Genomic DNA, 27,190 nt, shown 5'->3' with positions numbered 1-27,190 from the left:
TGTTCTTTCACAGATTTTTAACCCTTTCCTTTCCACCCCTAGTAAATGGCAGAACCGATTTTGATGTAAACCATATCTATACGTAATTGTACCTATATGTACATTGTACACGTCATATCCTGTCGTTTGATGCTCCATTTGGTTTATTTATACCCACTGTCGCCCCTAAAGTGCCCTAAATGTAATAAACGGATGAACCGATTTCGATAAAATATGACTAATTGTAATTCACACTTTGCCCTTTCATATGCCCCGCTTGAGTATATTATTTGACCACATTCGATTATTGTTCATTTCCACTTTTACCGCTGTAATCTGATAAATGGATTAACCGAATTGGATAAAAATATGACTAACTGTACTACCCGTTATGCACTTTCATATTTGACAATATTCGTTTTTTTCATTCCCACTTTTACCCATATATAGGTATAATAAATGGATGAACCGATTTTGATTAAATATGTCTAATTATACTTTACACGTCATGCCCTTTCATTTGATATGTCACTTGAGTATATTTGACAAAATTCATTTTTTTATTACCACTTTTATACCTATATCAAATAAATGGATGAACCGATTTTGATAAAATTTGACTTATTGTTACTTTCATTTGGTCGTTCACTTTCATTTCACTTTTACCCCTATATACCTAGATATAATAAATGGATGAACCTATTTTGATAAGTACACTTTATCTAAGAACCAGCGTCTGAAAATATACTGCCTAACAAAAAAAACCGCATCAAATTCGGATTACCTGTTAGCGAGCTACGGTAGCACAAACATGTAATATACACATATAGTTGTCAAACACTCATCACCCATCTTTTTGCGTCGGGAGTTAAAAATATAATACGACAATCGACATAATTTAAAGGACATTTTATGTATAAAATTTACCTAGAAAAAACATAATTCTAATTTGACCCCTTCCCCCCTACTACTTCAGCTTACCCCTCTCCCCCCCACCCTTGGGGACTTTCGATATGATCACCTGGACATTTATAGGAATAACTGTAACAGATAACTTATATCGTACACTGTACAGTGTACAATAAATAGAATGCCTTAGCAAATGTTCGCCGTGAATACTTAAATGGTTATAACTTTTTTGTTTACGAACCGATTGACATGAAATAAACACTAAATGTTAAATGAAGATTACTCCAATATATTAGTGAAAACCGCATCTAAATCGGATAAGCCGTTTCTGAGATTAGCGTGCACGAACATACAGACAAACAGACAAACAGACAAACAGACAAACAGACAAAAATTTTTTTAACTACAGTTTTGGGTTTGGGATCGATTTAGTAATAACACCTGCTAATTTTTTTTTCCATATTTTCATTGTACAGACACCGCTTTTCTAGAATTTTATTATATATGTATTGATGTATTGATGTATTGATGTATTGATGTATTGATGATCAGTAGGATTAATGTCGACGATACTTATGTTTATTGTTATATTTCGATATAAGCGTTTCTAAAGAGGATATTAAGACGCATTAATTATTTGTTTTCTTTAGTTTATTGTTTATATTTAAATACACTTTAAAATAGGTACTTTATGAAAATTCTGACTGAAAAGAAATTATTTTGCCGCTATAACAACAAATGCTAACAATTAAAAAAAAGTAAAATATTAAAGGGCCCATAGTACGGAACCCTTCGTGCACGAGTCCGACTCGCACTTGGCCGGTGGGTTATTATTAGTTTTTTTTTTTGTGTTTAACTTTCGGAACATTTTTAAAGTGAAACTTTTATTACATCGTCTCAAACTTTTTGGTCTGTGTAGCGCATGTCGCGTGACGACTGACGATCGATACGTACGATAATTATCGTACAAATACGATAATTTTTAGTTAAATGTCTATAGTGTGAAAAAAAGTTTCGCTTTTAACGTGGTTTCATAAAACCACACAACATTTTTTTATTTTATTTTATTTTTGTTTATTAGGGGACAGCAGAACAGTGGTTATTTGTACAATAAAAATTAATCTAAATACAGGTATAACTGTCCAACCAACAACATTATCCACAGTTTCGATACATACATTTTTATACGTGCAATAAATGCAAACATATTCTTCATTTCAAACAAACACCATTATAGGTACCTACTATAACTGTAGATGTATGTAAAAGAGAGTAAGTACTCACAAAGATTTGAGATTAGGCATCTTAGTCAGATCTTCAACGGCGACGTGCTCCAAGTTGGGCGCATCCATCACTGATCTGAAAGCATTATACCATAATAAAAACACTGTAACAAAGGCTGTTATATAAGTTCTAATTTAATTTATTAGACTAGACAGATCAATAACGCTTGTCCGTTCGATCGTTCGTCGTTTGCAACCTTTGAGAAAGAAAGCTTGGGCCGTATTATGACTTATTACCAGACAGTTTTCACCGTGAATTGAACTGACTGGCAAATTCATATTATACCATAATTAACCTTGGCTGGTTATTGCGATCATCATAATATATGAATTAGCCAGTCAGTTAAATTCAGGGCGTAAAGTGCCTGGAAATAAGAGGTCATAATATGGCCCAAGTTTGTAAAAATAAGAGACAATCATTGGTTCTCTCTGTTATAAATTAATTATTAATTATATTTACATTGGACCCGCCCGCGGCTTCGCACGCTTTGTCTAAAACCTAATAAATTATATACTAAAACCTTCCTCTTGAATCACTCTATCTATTAAAAAAACCGCATCAAAATCCGTTGCGTACTTTTAAAGATTTAAGCATACAAAGGGACATAGGGACAGAGAAAGCGACTTTGTTTTTAACCGACTTCAAAAAAAGGAGAAGGTTATCAATTCGGCCGGTATTTTTTTATTTTTATGTATGTACACCAATTACTCCGAGGTTTCTGAACCGATTTACGTGATTCTTTTTTTGTTCAATAAAAATTTTTATTCGGATAGGCCCAGTAGTTTTTATATTATGAGCATTTTTGTCTGTATTTGTAAATGTTGCAAGTGCAAGTTTGAAGTAGGTTGTTTTTAACGCAGTTATCACTTGTATACTATGTAGTGATTAGCACTCATTATTATTGTATTAAGAAGGCGACCAAGGTATGGATACTACTGCTTTTGAAAAAGGAATAAAATCGTAGATAAAACTCACAAATGTTCAATAGTGTGTAGATGGTAGCCAGCCGCATGGATGGTCCTCGCCGTCAGCCGCGTGATATTCGTCTTCAGCAACACCACAGACACTGCGTCTGTTTCACATGGCCGTACTGTAAAATGAAAATAAAACGTTATAAAATAATCGTTGTTTTTAAAATGTTAGATGAAATGGGGCATCATTCTAAAAGCGTAAGGCGTATTAAGTTATAACCTGTTTTCGTCTGTAGGTTGAAACAAAAATTTGGAAAATCAGCATTATAATTTGAAGATAACTGTATATAATATATGGATAAATAATATGTATCATAGCGATATGTGCACTAGTGACACCAACTACCAAGATACATACGAAGAAACAATCTACTATTTATTAAATAAATAATTAATTAATGCTCCACATGAGAGTCCGCAAGGCATAATTTATCACATTTTTGTACGCACTAACCTAACTTACTTGAATTTATTAACGTATTGTATAGATAAAAGATAAGCGGTAAAAATAGCGCAGTGAAGTTTATAACAACAATAAATGTAAACATCAAAGGTAGGAAGTGAGCCATTTTGCATTCAGTTGAATTTAGCATTTGCATTTCAAGCCTTATAGAAATATGAATTAGGTTAAATACTCCTTATTTTCTTAATACTACCTACGTCATTTATGCTTTCAGGAATTAGTTTCAAAAGTTTAAGGCCTCTTTGCAATCCTAGTATGATAGTATCCTATCCTATAAATAAATATTAATAAATAAATAAATAAATATTATAGGACATTATTACACAAATCGACCTAGTCCCACAGTAAGCTCAATTAAGGCTTGTGTTGTGGGTACTAGGCGACGATAAATATAATATTTAATAAATACATATATAGATAATAACACCCAGACCCAAGAACAAATAATTGAGTTCATCACACAAATATTTGCCCTGACCGGGGATCGAACCCGGGACCGTCGGCTCAGTAGGCAGTTACTTTACCACTGCGCCAACCGCGTCGTCAATCCTATCTTACTTAATAATATCTAATATTATAAATGCGCAAGTTTGTGAGGATGTGTGTGTGTTTGTTACTCTTTCACGCAAATACTACTGAAGCTGAACCGATTACAATGAAATTTAGCACACATGTAGAGGCTAGAGGGTAACTTGGATTAACACATAGGATAGGTTTTATCCCGGTAATCGCACGGTAACGGGAACTATGCGGGTTTTCCTTTGAAAATGCAGGCGAAGCCACTGGCGGTAAGCTAGTAAATACATAAAGAATTCATACTGCCCGTATCCACAGTATAGATACGATCAGTGTCTATTTTACTATTTACTGATTGCGTATCTCTTTCCGATACGTAGGCAGGTAGTCGCTCACTTTCTCTGATGTAGAAACACTTTTCAGCGAGCTATGTAAATATTTGTTACAGAAAGATATTTCCCTGCTAACATTATTTTTCAAAAATCAGTCAAAAATATTTGACTAAGGGTCTCGCTCAAAACCACTTTTGAGGATTTGTTGTGTTGATTTGTAGTCAACATTGGTTTTGATCGGCAATGTATTCACATAATATATCCCAAAAACTAGCGCATGTATAACAAAAACTGCTTAGGTATATGAATAAATAACTACATTATAGCCAAAAAACGTAGATACTTTACGCTCGGCACAAAATACAAGCACAGTACTATTACAATATTAATGAAGTGAAACTTCTTTATCGGGGTTGGAAAAAATTTAGTGTAACATTTTTTCGTTACGCGTGACATTTTTCCGTTACGCGCCATCTTTTTCTTATCCCTACCACGCGTTCGTTCGCGGTCGTTCATTCGACGTATTTCTGTAAAGTTGCACATTAGTCAAATATTTTTTGAAAAATAAGGTCATAAAGAAGTTTCACTTCTTACGTGTGTACACTAGTACACGCACACATTTTTCCCTGTGATACAAGTGTTACACAAACTTTGTACTTTCTGTGATTTATATTGACGAAAATATGTTCACATACAAACGTGTCACAAGGAATTACTGACATGAGTCCACGTGTACCGTGTACCAAAGTAGGTATTTATTGCGTCGTTTTAAACAATACTTGTCGTGTATTTCAATTTACTTAATTGCTTGTTTACTAAGTTTCATACCGACTTGTGTAAGTATCCGCTTCTTACGCTTTTGTAGTTAATGAACAAACATATCAACCGTATGTTTGTATTGTAAAAGCAACTTAAGAATTTTTGATATATCTTTAATAGATACTAGATACCTACTATTAGTAACTATCTATTATTAATATGAGCCAAATGGGACGATTTTAATTTGATTTTATTTTCTTTAGGAAGTCCTGTTTAATAAGGTATTACAGAATTTTCTCTTCATTATTTATGTCGTGGCTATATCGTAGATTTGCTCATTCCATGAAATGATTGATCATTTCACGAAATGGTCGCATTTAAGCAATCGCAAAGCTAATAATTCCAAAATACCTACTATTTAATGAAATCGAAGAAAATCATAGCACATGATAACAAAACATTTTTTTCTTTATGTGTCACTTTTAATCGAACTTACATTATGAATCATGATTTATAAATCGGCACGCGGTCTTAAAGAATGCTATAATTATTATCATAAATAAATAAACGAACTAGTGGTCTTTATGTATGAATAATGAATATAAATACCTGCGATATAATATCTTCTAATATCTTTGTGTTATCGTATAAATTTAATTTTCCTGAATTATCATGCAAATATTACAAAAGCGAAAGTTATATTTGAACTGTGGAGTGCTGGCTTTATCCGAAAAAATTACCTACCGAAATGTTTTTTTTTTCGGTGGCAATGAAAGTCGCGGGCTAAAGCTTTTAAATAAAGATTTTTTTTTTCATTATTAATTTGATATTATTTTCGATGCAATGAGTAATTGAATTTTAATTTTTCTATAGTTTTCTTTATACATTTGGGACTTGCAGTTGCATAACTAGTATGGAAACAAAGTACAATTTATATCATCAATAAGCTCTAGTCTAGATACCTAGTACCTATTTTCAAATAAACCTTATTTTGTAAACACATTTTTTCGCGTTCTATTCCGCCATGTTTTAGCGTTCTCTATTGCAAACTAGTCAACTGTTAATATCATCTGTATATTTGTTTATATTATAAATTAGACCACAGCAGTACTAACTCCATATATAATAAGTGTGTCACGTTGAACTAAATTGTTGTATAAACAGACACAAAGTCACGATCATGACTTGTGTATAAAATATAAATATAGATACCTATTGGATTGGATGTTTCTTGTGAAAAATATGAAGCAATTGAATCAATCATAATGACTGATTTACAAAGGAAGCTTTTCAAAATTAGTGTATATTATGTTGTTAATAGCGTGTATTTGTCAGTTATTTCCTTTTCAATATATCTTCTTGGTAATAAAAATGAATAGCCAAATGTGTTGCTAAGCGTAAAACTCGAGAACATTTACGGGTTCCTGGTTATTAAATATTTATTTAACGTTTTTGGTATAGCAGAAGGAAGGTTCTTATGAAGAGAAAACACGAAAAAGGTCAGAGGGAAGCAGAACGGAAAACTGTGTATATATAATTTCAAAATTTCTGTAAATACCAAAATTCAAGTTTTAAACGAGGCGAAATCAAGACTTTCTAGACAACTACCTAGATACAGCTAGCACAAAATCACTATCATCATTACTACATCACTACATAGTATAAAACAAAGTCGCTTTCTCTGTCCCTATGTCCCCTATGTCCCTTTGTATGCTTAAATCTTTAAAACTACGCAACGGATTTTGATGCGGTTTTTTTAATAGATAGACTGATTCAAGAGGAAGGTTTTAGTATATAATTTATTAGATTTGAGACAAAGCGGGCGAAGCCGCGGGCGGTAAGCTAGTAGTATATAAAACAAAGTCGCTTTCTCTGTCCCTATGTCCCTTTGTATGCTTAAATCTTTAAAACTACGCAACGGATTTTGATGCGGTTTTTTAATAGATAGACTGATTCAAGAGGAAGGTTTTAGTATATAATTTATTCGGTTTTAGACAAAGCGGGCCAAGCCGCGGGAGGTAAGCTAGTAAAGAACATAAGAAAAACACATTCAAATTATTTTAGGTACGGATTTTCTTATAAAAGTATGTTGATTTTATCTTTATTTCTTTCAGATTATTATCCACTTATCTTCAATCTAAATTTTTGTCGGCACACTCAATAGTCACGTATAGATTAATTTTTATATGAAAAACTAGTAGGTACTTAATCTTATCCTACTAATATACAAACGCGTATGTTTGCTACTTTTTCACGCAAAAATAGATCGATCGGATCTGTATAAAATTCGGTACAGAGATAGATTATCGTCTGGACTAGACTAGCTACTTTTAACCCGGTACGTACGGGAGTGACGCCGCAGGCTCCGGCTAGTTTATTAAACGTGTCCAAACTATCCTATTTATTTTTTCTTTTGCCAGAAACATGCCAATATCGTTAATAACAAATTGGTTTCGTGGGCGTATACGAAATTTGTCTGCATAAGGATTCCTTGTGGATTCATATTACGTCAAGTCTGTATTTGATGTCAAATAACAAAGTAATTTGCAGCAAGGATTCATGATAGGGAGGCGAAGAGGGGAATTTTCTGTAATACTCGAGCGTGGCAGTTTAAGATATGAGAGATACCTTAGACCTAATAGAACAACCTTGTTAACTATTTAGCTCTATATGTAGTGATGCGCGCCTAGGATAGACGATCAGATTAGTAAAAAAAAAACGATAGTCTGAAATACTCGAGCGCGTCAGATTAAGATATTGGGGGTTGATTTTAGTGTTTTAAGGCTAATTTTAACTAATCTGACCATAAGTCCTTGACGCCGCCGAGTTATAGGGTCGCGAACTTGTAAAAAAAAAACGTTAATCCGGCATTCTCGAGCGCGATTTTTTTTATTTCTATTTTGAAGAATATAATCTAAAAATTACTAAAAATACAAAATCTGCCGGTTTCCGCATGACCGGAAGTCTGGAGGAGCCATTTCGTCTTCCGAAAAACGCGTTGTAGCATATAAGTCGCGAACTTTACTTTTTCCAAAAAAAAAATAGTTTAAAAAAACAAAAAAGATAATTTTATTTTACAAAAAAGGTCTCTTTTAATTTTTGTCCAAAGTTAAAACTTTTTTTACTTGAAGCATCAAGAAACTCAAACTCCCGGTTTTTTTAGTATATCTCGAAAACTGAGGGTGTTAAGAAAAATTGATATGAAATAACGATGATTAAAAAAAAGAAACCCACAAACCTTTTTCGGTCAGATTAAGAGAACCCACCAACATTTTTGTCAGATTAAGAAAATATGCTTTCAGGATACCGAGATAAACCTCCACTATGAAAATCTGACGCGCTCGAGTATTTCAAAAGGATTTTTTTTTCTGCATTTTCAAAAATTCATCGTAACTTATCGTCATGCCGTAATCGTCAGTTTTTTTAAGGGGAGCTTTTTTGGGGCCTACTTAACACCCCTTCCGAAAATCTGACGCGCTCGAGTAAATTTTTTTTTGTGCATTTTTGACTAATTTATATGCCTAGCCCCACCACGCAAACCGGCAGATTAGTATACCGTTGTTATCAGAGGCACTTGGGGCATACGTAGTATGAATATCTGACGCGCTCGAGAATGCCCAAGTAACTGTTTTTTTTTACATTTTTGAAAATCCGTACACGCCAAACCCACCGCTAAAATGGTTTTTAGCATAGAAGCTTTTCTTTTCGAAATTATTTTATCTTTCGATTTTGATAAGTCTCGACGACGCCGTTGAATTACGCCATTTAGCTACCTCGCCTCCCTATCTATTCTGAACTAATTCAAGTTTTGTTGATAGGGTACGTGATAATGACCTTTTTTCTGTGGTGTTACAGTAATACTAAATTTTAATATTTTAGGTAGTAGTTTTAGTATTTAGTAATTAAGTTGGTTGTAGCGAAATTTTTCACAGTTATGTTAAAAAAAAAGTAAAAAAAACATACCTACACACAAACAAACAGATATTACAATTTTCTTTTATTTGAGAGATTGCTTCCAACGATAATTCGCCCCCCACGTCTCATTATATGTGTTGTGACGTGGTTGTGACTGTCCCTTATTTTGTACTAGGTTTCCGCCCGCGGCTTCGCCCGCGCAGTCAAAGAAAAACCCGCATAGTTCTCGTTCCCGTGGGATTTCCGGTATTGCGTCATATCCCGGGATAAAAAGTAGCCTATGTCCTTTCTCGGGTATCAAAATATCTCCATACCAAATTTCATGAAATTTTGTTCAGTAGTTTAGGCGTGATTGAGTAACAGACAGACAGACAGACAGAGTTACTTTCGCATTTATAATATTAGTATGGATTTAGGTAAAGTGTACATAACGAATTGTTTTTATTAACCGACTTTTTGACGCAAATTGTCTCAAAGTGAGTTTCAAATCTTTTGTAAAAGCGTTAAGAAGGTCATTAAAAGTTTGTTAAAACGGCCATTAGCCTTTTAACCATCTCCAATTACTCTCACACGTTAATTGTAAACGTGCTGGAATATCGCCAATTCGTTTGAAGATTCATCAAGGAGCATGTCATGCGTGTGCCTCGTCAAGCCCTAACTGGGCCACGTAAGAAAATAAATAAGTAATTTTAGCCATTATGACCTGTAAAATAAATACGTTAATTGCTTCACTTGATTTGAACCATCTGTTACTCTGTATTTTGTGCATGAAATGCGTCAATATTGCTTCGTTGCAGTTTGAAGGAGAGCAAACAAACACTTTATATTTATATTTTGGCTAGAACAACCGTTCAAACCACCTGGCTTTCATTTTGAAATTGTAAATAAGTAGTATAAAACAAAGTCGCTTTCTCTGTCCCTATGTCCCTTTGTATGCTTAAATCTTTAAAACTACGCAACGGATTGTGATGCGGTTTTTTTTAATAGATAGAGTGATTCAAGAGGAAGGTTTTAGTATATAATTTATTAGGTTTTAGACAAAGCGGGCGAAGCCGCGGGTGGTAAGCTAGTTTGTCAATAAAGCTTATAAAAGAGACGCGCTGCTATGAACAAAGATATACAGTGCGAAGACGAATGGCAGCCAATTATCATCCAAAAATCAAAGTCGGTTATCAAACAAACAATCTTATTCATAGATGTATCTTATTCATAGATGAGATACATATTTTTGGCCACAGATACCATAATACTGCGTTTACAATCCTTTATGCCAAACTTCAGCTCATAACAAATTATTTTCATAAAAAACTAATATTCATTGAAAAGTTAACTCAGAATTGATGGAGTTATTTACTACGGAAACGGGCACTTGTTTCACTGCATTATATTAATATTTGATATCAAAAGACACCTCCTTATCACATAATAGATGGCTGATAACATGCCACTGTAGTGTACCTATCTACGATGTTTGAACTACATATGGAATAAGGCTTTCTAGACACTATATTTTTATTAATAAAATTAGTGGCAGTAGAGTAGATCCTACATACACCATAGTCCTGCAGTTAATATAGTAACATAAAAAAGAGCGTGTGTATTGTGCACACGTATCAGAAGTGAAACTTCCTTGGGCAAGATTCAAACATACCAAAATCGTTGCCTCACCAAAACGGTATTGCCATGAAAATTGACACGATCATGAAATTTTACTCTCAACGTGCCTAAAGAAGTTTCACTGCAATATTTGTTGTTATACAGGGTATATCACTACATCTTGGTGGCCAATTAACAAAAAATGCCGGAAGGCCAAATTACTTAAAGTGTCAAAATCGATCTCTGTACTTCAATCGCGGTAGGTACCTATTTTACCAAAATGTTGGGCTCTTAAATATTTTAGATTTTTTATTCTAATGTTTATTTTGAACGGACTACAAGTTACAACCCGTTAAAAGGTCAAGATGAACATTTCGTAATGCAGCCTTGCAGGGCATGCATGGCCGATGACGACTGAAGAAACCTTAATGATCTAAGGAAGAAACAGTAGCATAAGAAAGGACAGCTTATGGAAGTCAGGATTAATGGAGCTTTATGCTGGCCTGTTTGCATTTCTGCAAGATCGAGGTAAAGTTTGAAACGACTTAATCGGTTTTTTTTAGAGTTTCGATAGACAAGAGTTGCAACTTGCAGTAACAGCAAAAGCGGTGCAGAAAAAACAGTTATAAATACGTAGATTGATGTTAAATATTTGAAGCCTTTAAAAAAAAACTTTAGTTTAAAATCAATAACCGTCAAAAAAATTTAAGCCTACTCCGCTGTTATAAATTGAAAATGGCTAAAACTAATTTTACTCTATTACACGTGGTATTAATAAATTTTAAAAGCCGACATTATAAACACTAAAACAGCGTAGGCAATATTGAAGTTGTAAACCGCGCATAAATTCATAAACAAGAAGTAGGTTTAAAAAAGACAGACATACGAAATTATTGTACTTATTATCACGTATGCTTGATAGGTGTGCAAAGAACAAAGTTTGAAATAAATCTCTAAGTTGGATGTGGTGGATGGAAGTGGATCAAATCTATACTAATATTATAAAGCTGAAGTTTGTTTGTTTGAACGCGCTAATCTCAGGAACTACTGGTCCCATTTGAAAAATTATTTTGGGTGTTAGATAGCCCATTCAATATTCATCGAGGAAAGCTATAGGCTATATTATATCATCACGCTATGACCAACAGGAGCGGAGCCACGCGGTTGAATCCGCGGAGCGCAGCTAGTCAAGTGCTGTAGTCGCAGCAGCTGCGACTATGGCAGAAAGCTGAGTCATGACCCTTTTCTGGAAATGCAGTACACACACAGTACGAAATTCTCAGCGAACATGATGTCTAATTTTATGTATCGTAAGTACTTTCTTTCTTCTTCTATTTTGTGTTTTCTTCTTGTGTGTGTACCTTTTTCTAGGAATAAATGTTTTTTCTTTCTTCTTCTTTCTTTCTTTCAAGTATAAAGGAGGCGATTTTACACAGTCTCATAACCCTGTTAAAATATCTATTCTGAGATTGTTCAATATTACTCAATTGTCGTTAATCGGTTAAGCAAACAGACATTTATAATAACCACTCTTGAACTCTTGAAGGTGTAATGTTTGATATTGATAACCAATAGACAGTACCTACATATTGAAATTGGTCAATATTTGCCTTGATCGTCGGTAACAGTTGTTTACATTTTGTTATTAGACTTGTGATCTGAGCATGAGTATCCATTTCATAAATAAATTATTGAAGTGAAACTTCTTTATCGCGTTGGAAAAAAATTTAGTGTAACAATTTTTTCGTTACGCGTGACATTTTTCCGTTACGCGCCATCTTTTTCTGATCCCTACCACGCATGATTCGGCGTATTTCTGTAAAGTTGCATATAAATAAGTGCGAAGAAAATAAATGTGAAAATAATTCCGTTTCTATTATGTCAATTTGAAAAACAGTTACTTAAAAATATATTAAAGTCGCCTCGTCATAAATCAGCCTAGTTTCGAGAGCATCAATTATTGAATGACTCACTCGCGGTATCTTTACAAATTAACCTATTTAACCGTAATCGAATAAATTCTTTTCCTACAATAATATGTCTCATCTAGACTTGTGACGTTATAGTAGATAACTAGCTTCCGCCCGCGACTCCGTCCGCGCGGAAAAATTAAGAAAAATTAAGATTTTTTTTTTCTACGTATTTTTCCGGGATAAAAAGTATCCTATTTTATGCCCAGGATAATAAGGAATAATTATACCAAGTGTCATCGAAATCGAACCGTTAGTTTTCACGTGATGCCTGAACATACAGACAGACAGACAAAAATTTTTTTAATCACATATTTGGGCTTGGTATCGATCCAGTAACACCCCCTGCTATTTATTTTTTCAATATTTTCAATGTACAGAATTGACCCTTCTACAGATTTATTATATGTATAGATGACCTGTGGTAATGACTTTTCAACCGACTTCAAAAAAGGTTTTCAATTCAACTGTATTTTTTTGCGTTTAGTACTGTGGTTTAGTAGTTACCTCAGAACAACATTTTTATATTTTCACATTCGTGTCAAATATTACATTTTGTCTTGTTCTGACCATTTGAATAAAAGATGCAGGATGAAGAACATCACTATTTCCTAGGTACTGTAACTGTTACGCGACATTGTTAGATTTATTTAAAAACATGAAACATACTTACCTACATAATTTGTAATTAACCAGGAAGTTTTTAAAATTAAAAATTCTAGTTACCTATTATTACTATCGCTATATCTATAGTACCTATCAGTTCTAAATCAAATTACACAATGATAGGGTGCCAAATTTCTTGATAATGCTTAATAACTCATCCTATTAATACATAGTTTTGCAGGCATATAGATAAAATGTTACCGTTTCACACATTTTTTATCACAAAGCAAATGTGTTCATCACAATATTCAGAAGGTAGGTTTTCGTATGAACCACAATATACAGACGTATATATCTGTCAACTGTGTATGAACCCTCATTTTTTTCTTATGATAATCTTGTGTGCTTGTGTGTCTGTAACATTGTGTTAAAACGGACCTAGTTATAACTAATATTTCGCCAAATTATAACGTTGGCAGCGGTTGGCACAGAAGAATTTCGTAAAAAGCAGATATACCTAAATAGTAAATACCTACTTTTATTATACAACAAATCTACTCATATGTATAATTTTCCTAATTTCCATTATCGAGGGCCACACTTTAGCAATTTCGGTGTTTGCTCGCTCGCGACGCTGTCGCTAATTAGTAGATGACGTCTGTCTTTGTTTGCTGTCGCGTAATTTGACAAATGCCGTTCTAATCGAAACAACATTCTATAAAAATAATGCATTAAGGTTATCGTGATCAAAAACACAATAATTGTAGGTTATTGAACGTAGAGTATTGCTATGTTCGAGCGGAAATTTAGAGTCGTTGTGTGTGATTTATTACGAGTTTTAAAGTTACTAAATAATTTTCAATTAAATAATTTAATATTTAAGACTATCTACAGATAGTAACCTAGCCAACAAAACATTCGATCTTCAAAAAAGGCATACAAAAGCACACACGATTTAAAGTGAGATAGCATGATTCAACCGAAGTAAAATGCGGCTAATTAGCAACATTTCGACGTGCCGCTTCCGGTGCGCTACTGACTTATCTGCACCTTATTATATAGAATAGTATCATTGTAATACACTTACAAATTGATTCTATGTTGATATTTAATAATCACTAGGTACATTGTATAAAACTTTCTCTGTCCCTATGTCCCTTTGTATGCTTAAATCTTTAAAACTACGCAACGGATTTTGATGCGGTTTTTATTAAGAGATATAGTGATTCAAGAGGAAGGTTAGTTAGGAGGTAGTATATAATTTATTAGGGTTTAGACAAAGCGGGCGAAGCCGCGGGCGGTAAGCTAGTTGTTTTATAATGCATACTTCTACAACATCGCACTTTTTAATTTTATTTAAATCTACAGCTCTCCATTTTAACTGGGAACTAGTTGACGTTCTAAAATTTTATCAGTACGACTATGTAGGACGGAATTACACTGCAACCTGCTTTAGATGTGGGTGATAATTAAAACAATAGATATCTACGACATTCGTGGAGTCAACGACCGAGGTAGGTATTTTAGGGGCAGATTTAATTTGAAGCAATTATAGTTTAAAGTGAATTTACCGCTTTCCGTTGTAGAGTACGGGATTGCATTTAATTTCAGATCATTTTATTAAGCGGTATCTATCTCCTATCCTATATAATAAAATGATTAATGAATTGCCAAATCGAGCAAAATCTCGAGAACAGCTGAACCGATTTCGTTAATACTTTTTTTATAATATTCCTTGAAGTACATACGTGGATGGTTCTTATGGAGAGCTACCGCCAGCTGGACCGCTAGTTATAAATGAAAAAAAAAATGCTTTTTAAAGGTTGATACTGTTTGAAAATATTCCAAACTAGCTTCCGCCCGCGACTCCGTCCGCGCGGAAAAATGAAGATTTATTTTTTTCTACGTAATTTTTCGGGATGAAAAGTATCCTATTTTATGCCCAGGTTAATAAGGTATAATTATACCAAGTTTCATCGAAATCGAACCGTTAGTTTTCACGTGATGCCTGAACATACAGACAGACAGTCAGACAGACAGACAAAAAATTTTTTAATCACATATTTGGGTTTGGTATCGATCCAGTAACTGCTATTTATTTTTTCAATATTTTTAATGTACAGAATTGACCCTTCAGATTTATTATATGTATAGATATAATAACTTAATACTTAGGCTAAGTTCAGTATTCACACGTATATCAAAGATATCTTATCAACGATTGCCTAAATTTATCACTCAAGGCGCACCGAATATAAAAAACAGCAATGCATTATTGGATCAGCGATACATTAGTAGGTAATTTAAGTAATTATTAAGTATGACTTTAGAAGTAGCTGGCACTCCTATAACTACTGAAAATCAATGCTGTACATTATTGGGCCAAACGTTGATTTGAATGATAAAATTAAAAAAAAAAATACAAGCTGCGCTGCCTGGTTTGACCCCTATTTAAAGGTCAAATAGGTGCAGTAGATTTTTCGTGAAAGAGCGCCGAAATAGATATTTGCATTCAAACATCCATCCTCATCCTCACAAACTTTAGAGTTTAGATATAACCATGGACGAATATAATATATTATTCGTCCATGATATAAGTAACCTAATGTTCCATAAGTGCGAATTGGACAATAAAAAGTCAGTTTAAACAAAATTCTACAGTTTCCTCACAAATAAAGATACGTCCATAAATTCCCATCCAATCAACTATTTATTTAAATAATTCATATTAAAACATCGTTATAAAAGTCAGTTTGATGAACGTAAAGCACATGTTTTGATACAGGGAACGGTTAAACACTTCAATCGAGTCTGCCAAGTTATTTATGTAGTTTTATTACATTCCAACTACATAAAATATTTGTTTTATTGTCGGACGTACTTTTGAGATGATCGACCTTTTACTGAAATGTAAAAATTGTATTTTTAGATCCAATTGATGGAACAGTGCAAGGGCTGGTCATAAATGATTGAAATTTTATTGATGTTATTACTTATTATACTAACTGATAGCACCTAATAGCGACTAGCTTCTGTTTTGGAATGAAAAGCTTCAAAGCGTTTATCTTTTTTTATCTCGTCATGTGCTAAAATATTTAATAGCCGATAATTATTTAATTTTAAATTAATTGACATAATATTTATTTATAATCATTTTATTACTATAATTTTGCAATGTACCTATTGAGAACTAGTGTTGTGTGACGTAAAATTGTATAATGTAATTTATAATTTAAGATATTTGCACGCTCAACTACGAGCAGAATGTGTAAGAACCTATAAAATTTGTACCTCAGCTATGTAACTACATTCAGCAAATAAAGAGAATTTGAATTTGAATTTGAATTTGCCGCGTCCAGACCGGCTGAGCGCGGCTCCCGAGACTTTCTGCTCGCGAGCCGTGGCACCCGAGCTAATAACAATGATGTGTGAGTGACAGCTGTCCTACGATCCCATTAAATACAGGATTTCACGATTATAACATTTGTAAATAACTACAAATAATCCAAGTTTAAAATAACTTTTAAGTAAATGAAATTAAACGCTTGCGGCGAAATATATCATAAAATAATGTGAAATACTAAATATTTATAAAGACTACACAAAACAGAGGAATTATTATTGACCTTATGTATCTACGCACATAGAATGTAGCTCATGCGCATCTACGCGTTTCAATCTAATAGAAGACATACCAAACAGTTTAATCCAATTAAATCCCTAATTGTTTACAAATAAGGTATATTTTCCCAATAGACCTGTCAGTATTTAGCTACGTCGTAACTCGTAGCACCACTACAAACCTCGTAAAAGCTCTAATAAGGAAACTCGAGTTAATTCACCGCCCGCAGTTTCACGGCCTTTATTCACTGTAACGTAAATATTGTAGTAAGGTGAGGCAAATATACTAGAAAATAGATATAAATAATAATATAGACGTCTGTGTGAAATGTTTAACGTTGAATTGCCTTGTGAAAAAGAAAGTAAGTACAAGATGCCGCGGTAGGTACAACTTCGTATCACGCGTTATTTTTATGTTTTTCTCCGTTACTACATTTCATGTACTAAGACTATATTTTTGTAGGTACTAGATGACGCGGTGATTTTCATATCACGATTTCTTTTTTATAAACTCAAACTCAAACATTTATTTATTCAGTAATAGACTTCATAAGGAAGCACTTTTGAAACGTCATTATCATTACATATTTTCATTTAACATTTACCACCGAATCGCAAAGCAGTATCTACGGAGAAGAACCGGCAAGAAACTCCATAGTTGCTCTTTTAAATCATGTCAGTTTTACAATTTAATTAAACTATATGTTTTCACTGTATAACCCTTCCATGTTCTATGGCAAACACAACCAAAATCAGGTGAATCGGCCCAGCCGTTGTCGAGTTTTCAGCGTTTTCAGCGTTAGTCAGCGAGACTAACGAACGGCAATTGATTTGATTTTTATATAAGTATGAATATAGAAAGTAGATTAGTATCTAATATTTATGATTTTGTTGTATGTTACACGTGTATTGTTTTTGATTTATTCATTATTGTATTGTAACGATAATAGTTGTACTTTTTCATATAATTATTGCACAAATAGACACATCTTTGAGTTATGAAAAATAAACGAATAAGCAATCTACGGTATCACTACATTAATTAATATAACAGAGTCAGGATTGAGACGTTTTACTCTTATCGCAGTAAAGACAAAAATAAATGTAGAAATAAATTTTGATATTCAAAACAATTTTTTATGATCCGACGATGAAACTAAAGCCAATGATTGTCTTGCAAACGTAAATTGTAACTTTATTACAATGATTATAAATATACGCGCACGTGCTAGTTCTTTTTCAGAATACAATTCCTCAAAATTTAAATAAATGTGAGAATGATTATTGGAATTGCATGTAAGAATAGAAATGCTCTGTTAGAAACTATCAAAGTAGCGCAGTAGAAATATGGTATTATTACAATGTACTAATACAATTAGTTTTTATTTCTACAAATTATTTCTTATTAGGTACTCTTCTATTTCTATTTAGTGGTTTGACCGTAATCACTAAAATAACTGCGTTAAAAACAACCGACTTCAAACTTGCACTTGCAACATTTTCAAATACAGACAAAAATGCTCATAAAATAAAAATTACTGGGCCTACCCGAATAAAATTTTTATGGGACAAAAAAGAATCACGTCAATCGGTTCAGAAACCTCGGAGTAATCGGTGTACATACATAAAAAAAAAACATACCGGCCGAATTGATAACCTCCTCCTATTTTTGAAGTTGGTTAATAAGCGTGAAATATTGGTATTTTTTCCTCAAGCTTTGCTGAGCTTTTTCTCAGTGACTGACTAAATAGCGCTTCTTTTATTTCTACACTTTCCTATACGTCGTTACTCATTAACCTGCTTCAATTTATCCACAGAATCTTAAAATATGTTTTTTTATTCACATAATATGTTATACTTTGGTCGGTTCCTTTGTACGTTATCGCGTTGATTCTCTGTAATATGTCAGTCACGGTGTGTCAACACAATTTATATACGAAAAACAAACAGACACACAAATTTTGTAACTACGCAGTTTAACGCGGATATAAGGGTTTTAAGCTTAAAAAAGTCTTAATCTAAGTATTTGCCTACTTAAATACTTTTTTTTTTGTTAATAAGTAGACATCGGATTATATGCATTTGCATATTTGCATATGCAAATGCATAAAACTCTCTAATTACGGCGTTAGTGCATATTTTAGCCTTTTTCCCCAATCGTGCATATTTCGTGCATAAATCGTTAAGTAGCGGGAGTTTTGATTGGTCGACTAACCTTTATTAGCCAATCAGAACGCTCAGCGAGTAAACAAACCCTATTTTGGCATGGCAAAATGGCAAAAAATTACAAAATGGGCTCCATTTTAAGTAAATTTTGAGCCATTCAAAATAGGGATTCTATCCCTATTTAAATTAAAAACGTAAAACACGGGTTGAATTCCAAAAAAGGGCTAGATTTAGCCTGGAAAGGTCTAAGGTGGCAACACTGGGCTCGCGGGTGACAAACGTCACAAATTTGCGCTCGAAAATTTGGTAAAAATGCTTAATTGTATGTTGGCACAAAAACTATACTCAATTTCAAGAAAATTTCAATGTTTTTGTACAATCTTTCATTTAAATATATAAAAATAATAAAGGTTTTTTTGATTTATATGTGCATATTTAAGGCATATCAGTCGTTTTTAGTGCATATTTCGGCCTTTTTTAGTGCATATTTGCATGCATATTTTGGCATTTTGTTAGTGCATATAATCCGATGTCTATTAATAAGACTATGTATAAGCCTATGTAAAAGGATATGAATTAATAAACGTTATTTTTTTATATAATTACTTATTTTATATAATTATATGCAATACTGTATACTGTATTTAAAAATCCATACATATAATGTTCTTATAAGTAAGCTATTAATGTATTAGCACGTATTAGCATACAGTATTATATTATGACTCATTTAATACTGCAGGTACCGGCGCCATTATAAATATTTCCATATTATAATTATGTACATAATAATTATAGCCTAGCCTTATTTAGTAAAACCAGAATCAAAATATGTAATAGTAAATAATTGTTGTACTTTGTTAATTGCATTGGTATTTGGTGTAGACTTTTAATTCATTTTTATCAAAAACATATTTTTATTTTTACCAAAAACATATTTTTATTTGTTACTAGCGGTCCGCCCCGGCTTCGCCCGTGGTACATATTTACGTTTTTTTCTACATAAGAACCATCCTCGTACTTCAAGGATTATTATAAAAAAAGAATTAACGAAATCGGTTCAGCCGTTCTCGAGTTATGCGCTTACCAACACATTTTGTGATTTATTTTTAGATGTTAGTTAGATACACCCAGATTTCCGCCCGCGGCTTCGCCCGCGTTTTCAAAGAAAATCCCGAATAGTTCTAGTTCCTGTGGGACTTCCGGGATAAAAAATAGCCAATTGTCTTATTCTGGGTCTTCAGCTACCTATATACCAAATTTAATTGTAATCGGTTCTGTAATATTTACGTGAAAGAGTAATAAACATTCTTTCACGCAAATACTTACTACTGAACTTGAAAACGCAGGCGTAGACGCGGGCGGAAATCTAGTTTACAATATGAGTAGGATAGTTGCAGATTAGACTTCAAAGCGAGATGGCATGATTGAAATATCGGGAGCGAAAAGGGACAATTACTGAAGTAAAATGTGGCTAATTCGCCACATTTCCACGTGCCACTTCCGGAGCGCTTAGCCTATCTACACCTTTTTACTTACAATAAAATTTCGGCTACATAGTAACTGCGACGTTATAAAGATAAATCTCAGTACTTAAGATAATTGATAACGCATATAATTGTAAAACCAACAAGGATTTAAATACTTTCAATTATTTTTTTTTGTCGTTATATTCATCATACATGTACATGTTATTTCTGTTTAGATAATACTTAGGTATATTATTCAACAGTTAATATATATTTATTTATAGGTAACTAGGTAGTTGGTACATTAACGCGGAAAAACTTCAATAACAATAATTAATATATTATGCTCCCGAGGTCGCAGCTCGTTCAATCTAGGCAACTAACTATTACCTAGAGGTAGTTTTTTTCAGGTAATATTATTTTATAAGGCAAAACAAAAATAGTGCAATTCTCATGATTATTTTTCACATTCTTGGTAAAAGATTAAATAATAGATGTTTAATTTTAGAAGGAATAATAAATTAAATATTTAAATTAAGAATACTAAAAAAATATATAATAAATAGCAACTTACCGAATATATAAATACACGCCACCAAAACATGCTTCCAAGAAGGAAATAAAATGTACAGAAGATTCATTTTCACGCACAGTCTGTTTAATTCATATTTATTTGTCCCACCAAAATACATTTTCAAAATTATCACATGTCTATAGAGCTATTAATAATAATTCCCGCCAAATAATAATAAATTTTAAAACATGACTTAAAAAATACTCTATATTTTAATGTTAAAACAAATATAGTTTATAAGCCACTAATTCCGTTTATCGTTTTATTATCGTATTTATCTCAATGTTTGTGAGCGACGTGCGTTCGGTCACGCGGATGGCGGAACACTGAAGGAATAAATTTGTTTTTTTTTTCAGACATCCTGAAATCCAAGCACAAGTAATTATCACATAAGTGATACTATTTATGTTATCTGCGCAAATGTGGAGGATTTATTGCGCTGTTTATTTTTAAATAAATGTTTTTGAATGATGTATATACATATTATTTATCTGTATTCGCTGATGTGAAGTGATATTGATGATTGACCAGCTTTCGCGCTTTTTATAGTAAGCTTTATGATTATTGAACTAGCTGAAGACCGCGACTTTGACCACGTTGAATGAGTTTTGATATTTCAATGTTTTGATCTTTTTCGTTTTAGATAATGTTATGTACCTAGTTAATTATGCTATTCATAATAAGTATCGACAGCTTATCATGAAATTTTCTCTTAGTACCTATTTGAGGTTAAACGGATCAAATATCTATATATTATAGATATCAAATAAATACATGCTTTTAAATTGAAACAAAAGAACCTTTGTTATTTTTATCTAGGTTACATAATGTTATTTAGATTTCAATGTTAGGTATTTATATAAAGTACAATGTAGGTACATACGTCCATTATGATACGGACGACGAACTATAATCCTTGATCATTAAAACTCTATAATCTAGATAAATATTAAATACCTAAGTAGGTACTCAACTTTACTATTTATTTAATTTATTAATAAAATTTCACCGTTTCGAGTAGTGGTGATGTTTTCCACAATGCTCGCCTGGTCTCGACTCTCGAACTTCATCGATTGGAAGACTTAGGTAGGTACCTAGGCTACTCAACACTAAGCCACCAGCACTGCACCTTTTTGTATAATAATTACCTACTTATTTACCTACCTACTATGAAATTAAATAAAGAAAGACTGCAAACTCGAAATAAAGATACAGGTTTGTAAAAAAAGCTGTTAGTTACCTAGGCTACTCAACACTAAGCCACCACCACTGCACTTTTTTGCTTTAATAATTACCTACATATGTACCTACCTAACTACCTACTATGAAATTAAATAAAGAAAGACTGCAAACTCGAAATAAAGATACAGGTTTGTAAAAAAAGTTGTTAGACGTAAAATATTAAATAACTACTAAAAATAAAAGCTGACACACTGACACGTAATATATTAAAACAGTAAATTAATACCTATCACGATTTTATTACTTCCTTTAATTAATTATGTTTTAGTAAGATGTATACAGTCACTTTTAGTATAAATATTTATAATGTTTATCTAGTATTCAGATCAATAAAGACGAAACTCTGTTTTCCCTTTTTAAGATTTAATCTTTTTAAGCAACATCATCTCTTCGACTCAACATCGAAAAATCCGGGCGGAGTTGGGAACAGGCGGTAGCAGCACAGTATTACAATATTATTTCCTATATAGATATTGTAATACTGTCTGTGGCTATAGTATATAAATATTTTATTACATTTTTCACAAGCAATACCAGTCGAATAAAAAATAAAAATTACATAAGAAACAGGTACTTAGGTGTTCAGACCCAAGCCTTCGAACTAGTGGTAAACTGTGTTTCGAAGGCCAGTTTCTTCCCAGTCTTTATACCTATCTTATTATATTTATATGTTTCTGCAGACTCACAGAATAAAACATTATTATTCAATAGGTACATTCCTAAGCAACAAAATATTTAGTACGTAAATTCTATCCAAATATCTCATAGAGATAGGTAATAAATATTTTACGACTCATAAAATAGCAGTTTTTTACACCACATACTTCATAATTGAATACGAACCACAGTTTACATTACAGGGCTTTGGAAGATATCCAAAAAGATTAGTGAGAGTGGAAATTTTATGGACGTCTGAGGAATTTGTATTTAATCATTTTTCGATATTGATTGATGATTAACGCTCTAGTGCTAAAATAAAACTTATCATGTTTATAAATATTTGATGCAGTCGCAATTTTGTATCGTACCTACTTCTTAAGCCGGCTACTCACATACCTACCTGCGGAAGGGGCAATATTGCAAATGCACCCTTAATTGCCTCCCTTATTGTAATGTGTATAGGTATAGGTAACGCTATTTACTAGTTATTATTCTGTGCTATAGGCAAGCAGGGATAGTTTTTTAATTGGGCTCTTTTGCGTTTTAATTGCTCCGACTGCCGTGCAACCGGTACTGCCCCCGCGGCAGGTGTGTGAGTAGCCCGCTTTATCCGACTTATAAGAAATCGTTTTCTAGAGTATGATTTTAAAATACATAATTAGATTACATACCAGATACCTATATACATTTACAAACATTACATAGTAGATACCTACAATGATTAATATTTTGTGAGAAGGTATTTCGAATATTTTGAAAAACTAAATATAACCATGTGAAATACTTAGGTGGTGGTTGAATTATGGATAAAAAACATGGGTGACAATCCAATATAACATATAATATACATCTATTTCTAATTCGACATTAAAAAATGATCCTGTACAAAATCACAACTTTCACTCAGGTTTCTACGCAATACTTATCTGCAAGTTTATAATAACCCCACGCACCAGCATAAGCAAAATATAATATAACAATAACAAATAATATTTCATAACACAAATAATTGAGTCTGATTATTTTAAAAATCCACAAAATATACTACCATATAAATTAATAAAAACAGTTTATCAAACGTATCTTTTTATTGCTTAGATTACATATTTAATCGTGCTTTCTTATTTCCGACATTATATTGAAATGTATGTCGTATTTTAAAATCTAAAATTTAAATATAGCTAAGAATTTTATGGGTTTTTCTGCTCTCCGAGGCGCGGCGTTTATTCTATAATACATATATTTTAGCCATTTAGGGCTTAGCCCTGTTTTGAAAGAAATACCCGCATAGTTCCCGTTCCCGTGGTCTTTACGGAATGAAATCTATCCTATGTGTTAATCCAAGTTACCCTGTATATGTGTGCTAAATTTCATTGTAATCGGTCCAGTAGTATTTGCGTGAAAGAGTAACAAACACACACACATCCTCACAAACTTTCGCATTTATAATATTAGTAGGATAGTCTATAATTATTCCCGGAATAATAACAATATTTCAATAATTAAGTAAAAAATCTCGAATCAGAACTTTCGCGATCTATGGTCGAACCATAGAAATAAAAATAAGGTACTGTTATTTAGATTTTTATCTATGGGTCGAACACAGTCTTCAGGAATTTTTCTGAAGACAAATCTAAACAACACACGACAATCTAGGTATGTACCTACTTATATAGAAACGCACTTTTTAATAGATATAAGTAAATAGACGTTATATTAGAATAAATACTTCAATATTTACATTTACTTATAACGTAGGTAGGTACGATATAATGTCATCATTTGTTTTCGCGTCGAATTCTGAAACACAATATCCATATTTGAGACTATTTTTCTTTTTTCTTCCAACTAGATAAGATCTTTTATCTATGGACAATTCTTTATATGAAGCTAGAATGAATACCTATAATATGTGGGTATAATTAGTAATATTATTGATAATGAATTCCAATTACATTACTATAATATCTAAAACAAAGGGCTATGTCCTTATAATATCAAGGTCATATTACTCAGCTTAGATTTTTCACAAAGAAATAATACCTATATCGATTTATTTGTAGACATTCACAAATTCGTGTTATCATTGATAATATTTATAAATATAGATTTGTGATAATATACTTTAATTTTAATTGTGCATATAAATTCATTCACGTCATTGCATTGGTGTTATTCCATTCAATATTTTTCTTGACTCCGAAAGTGCAATTAAGTATAATAAAATAGCCTTAAGTATATCAAATATAAAACGACATGTTAATTTTTGTACCATTTCCCAGTAGTTCTTCCTAATGTTGAGTTGTTCGACCCATTGTCAAACTAACTTATTTTTTTAGTACCTAGGTATATCTAAATATTATCTGTGATTTTAACCAGATTTAATAATTCTTCATTTGAATTGTAATTACCTTGTCCTTAACTCAGACTTTTTTTGTCATAATTTTATTCACGTAGAACTTACTACACGTAGTAACTATAGTTACTATTCTTGTGCTGTATTGTGTCTGTTTGTATCCACACAAACCAACCATCATTCCCAATTCACACTGCTCGCTCTGTTTACATAATCGTGTTGATTAGAACACTCAATACTAAGGCACGTGCTACGTAGATGAAATTACAGAAAAATGATCATCCAGCATGAAGTAATGGAAATAATTATTACAAAATGGCTACTTGCTTGATTATGTCTTTGCTATCCAACTTAAATCTAAGCATTTTAATTTCCAAATCAAATAGTATGAGCTGTTGTTTTGAGTTTTGTTCGTTCTTCGTTCTCCAAGAAATTATTTCCCAGGACTATCAATTGTATTTTTAGAAGTCATCTAATCAAACATTCGTTCAGTACGTACAGTGGTTGACGCGTAACACCGAGGGGTACTGGGTTCGATTCCCGGTGGAGACAAAGAAAAAAAAATGTCTCGGTCTGGCAGGACACTGACAGAAGGCTGATCACATAAATAGATACTTGTCCCTTAAGAAAATTGATCAGTGAAACAGGTGTATGCATAATGCATCTGCCCCTTACGCCACTAGGGAACATGGGTCTTCAAGTTAATCAAACATTCCACAAAGTTGACGTTAAAATTCACTTCCTTAGAACTAATTCGCCGTAGCGCCCAGTAGCAAGACATAGGTACTTTACATGTTAAAAACATAACATTAGTATATTTCCAATCTTTCATGCTTCACAGCCTGTAACTATACACCATGTTTGCTGCTTAATTGAGAATCAATCTTGATGAAAGTTCGTCTGGACAGAGATTAATTGCTGGCCGTGACGCAACGGCGCGCAAACAATTATTTTATGACACAATTTCATAATCTTTGACAAACAATGTAGATATCGTCTATGTTTTATTCAAGAGTATTTTGATAGATATGGGAAGAACACAAGCACACGTGTCAGAAGTGAAATTTCTTTGGCAAGATTCAAAGATAGGTACCAAAATCGTCGCCTTGCTCCATAACGTTACGGTATTGCCATGACGTGACCATCATTTTACTCTCAACGCGCCTAAATAAGTTTCACTTCAAAACTAACTGAAGTTATTAACATAAGATCGAAATTCGACTATGTAGATAATTTATTTAGAATGGTTTTTAAGAGATTCTTGTACAAATACCGTGGAATCGAATACTATCGAGTATCGATATGTTAAAAATCAACATACCAATGAGTAGGTGTCTCTGTGGGCGCCTAACCACACGATCACGACCATCAATGTGCTAAATGTAATATTTGCCGAGTTTGATGTCCTTCAGAGTGTTCACTGAACAAGCAGAAATGAGTTTGAAAATGGTGTTCACATTATTTATTTATTATATTTTTTATAATCATCATTTTAAAGCATGTGTAACTATTGTAAAGTACCCTAGGTATTCTGTGGTGGTGCGCCTGTAGGTAATTAATTTTTATTTTGCCATGTAAATTTGTAACTAAAGAAGTTTGTTATTTTTCATTTTTAACTACTTTCTGTATGAAAATAGCAAAATTGCCCTGTGAATTTAATTTAAAAAATTATTCACACTCTAAAACCCAATATTAGTTACGAACTGAAATGTGAATCTCATAAGGAGTAGTCAGTTTTATAATGCCGGCTACCGCAGCTGCCGCAGCTGCAGAGTGCAGAGGCGATATTGGTTACAATCTCG

At 32.8% G+C, this 27,190-nt stretch overlaps 1 protein-coding gene across 2 annotated transcripts in view; it reads right to left on the bottom strand.

The window, feature by feature from the left end:
* The window catches only part of LOC123696520 (lutropin-choriogonadotropic hormone receptor-like), a 32,586-nt gene extending 11,144 nt beyond the window's left edge, over positions 1–21,442 (bottom strand). Inside the window, exons 1-3 of one of the 2 annotated variants that reach the window (XM_045642781.1) lie at positions 21,131–21,442; positions 3,148–3,262; positions 2,173–2,247 (exon numbers count right to left, since the gene is read on the bottom strand). In XM_045642781.1, coding sequence (XP_045498737.1) covers positions 2,173–2,247; positions 3,148–3,262; positions 21,131–21,248 — 308 coding nt within the window. In that variant the 5' untranslated portion in view covers positions 21,249–21,442. Of the gene's footprint in view, positions 1–2,172; positions 2,248–3,147; positions 3,263–21,130 lie in introns of those variants that run through there. The other variant, XM_045642782.1, reaches the window with a different exon arrangement.
* Positions 21,443–27,190: the final 5,748 nt, after the last annotated feature.

The sequence above is a fragment of the Colias croceus genome, chromosome 12, assembly GCF_905220415.1.
Source record: "Colias croceus chromosome 12, ilColCroc2.1".
Classification (NCBI taxonomy): Eukaryota; Metazoa; Arthropoda; class Insecta; order Lepidoptera; family Pieridae; genus Colias; species Colias croceus.
The sequence above is the reverse complement of the archived record's forward strand: the minus strand, read 5'-3'. Positions and strand labels throughout refer to the sequence as shown.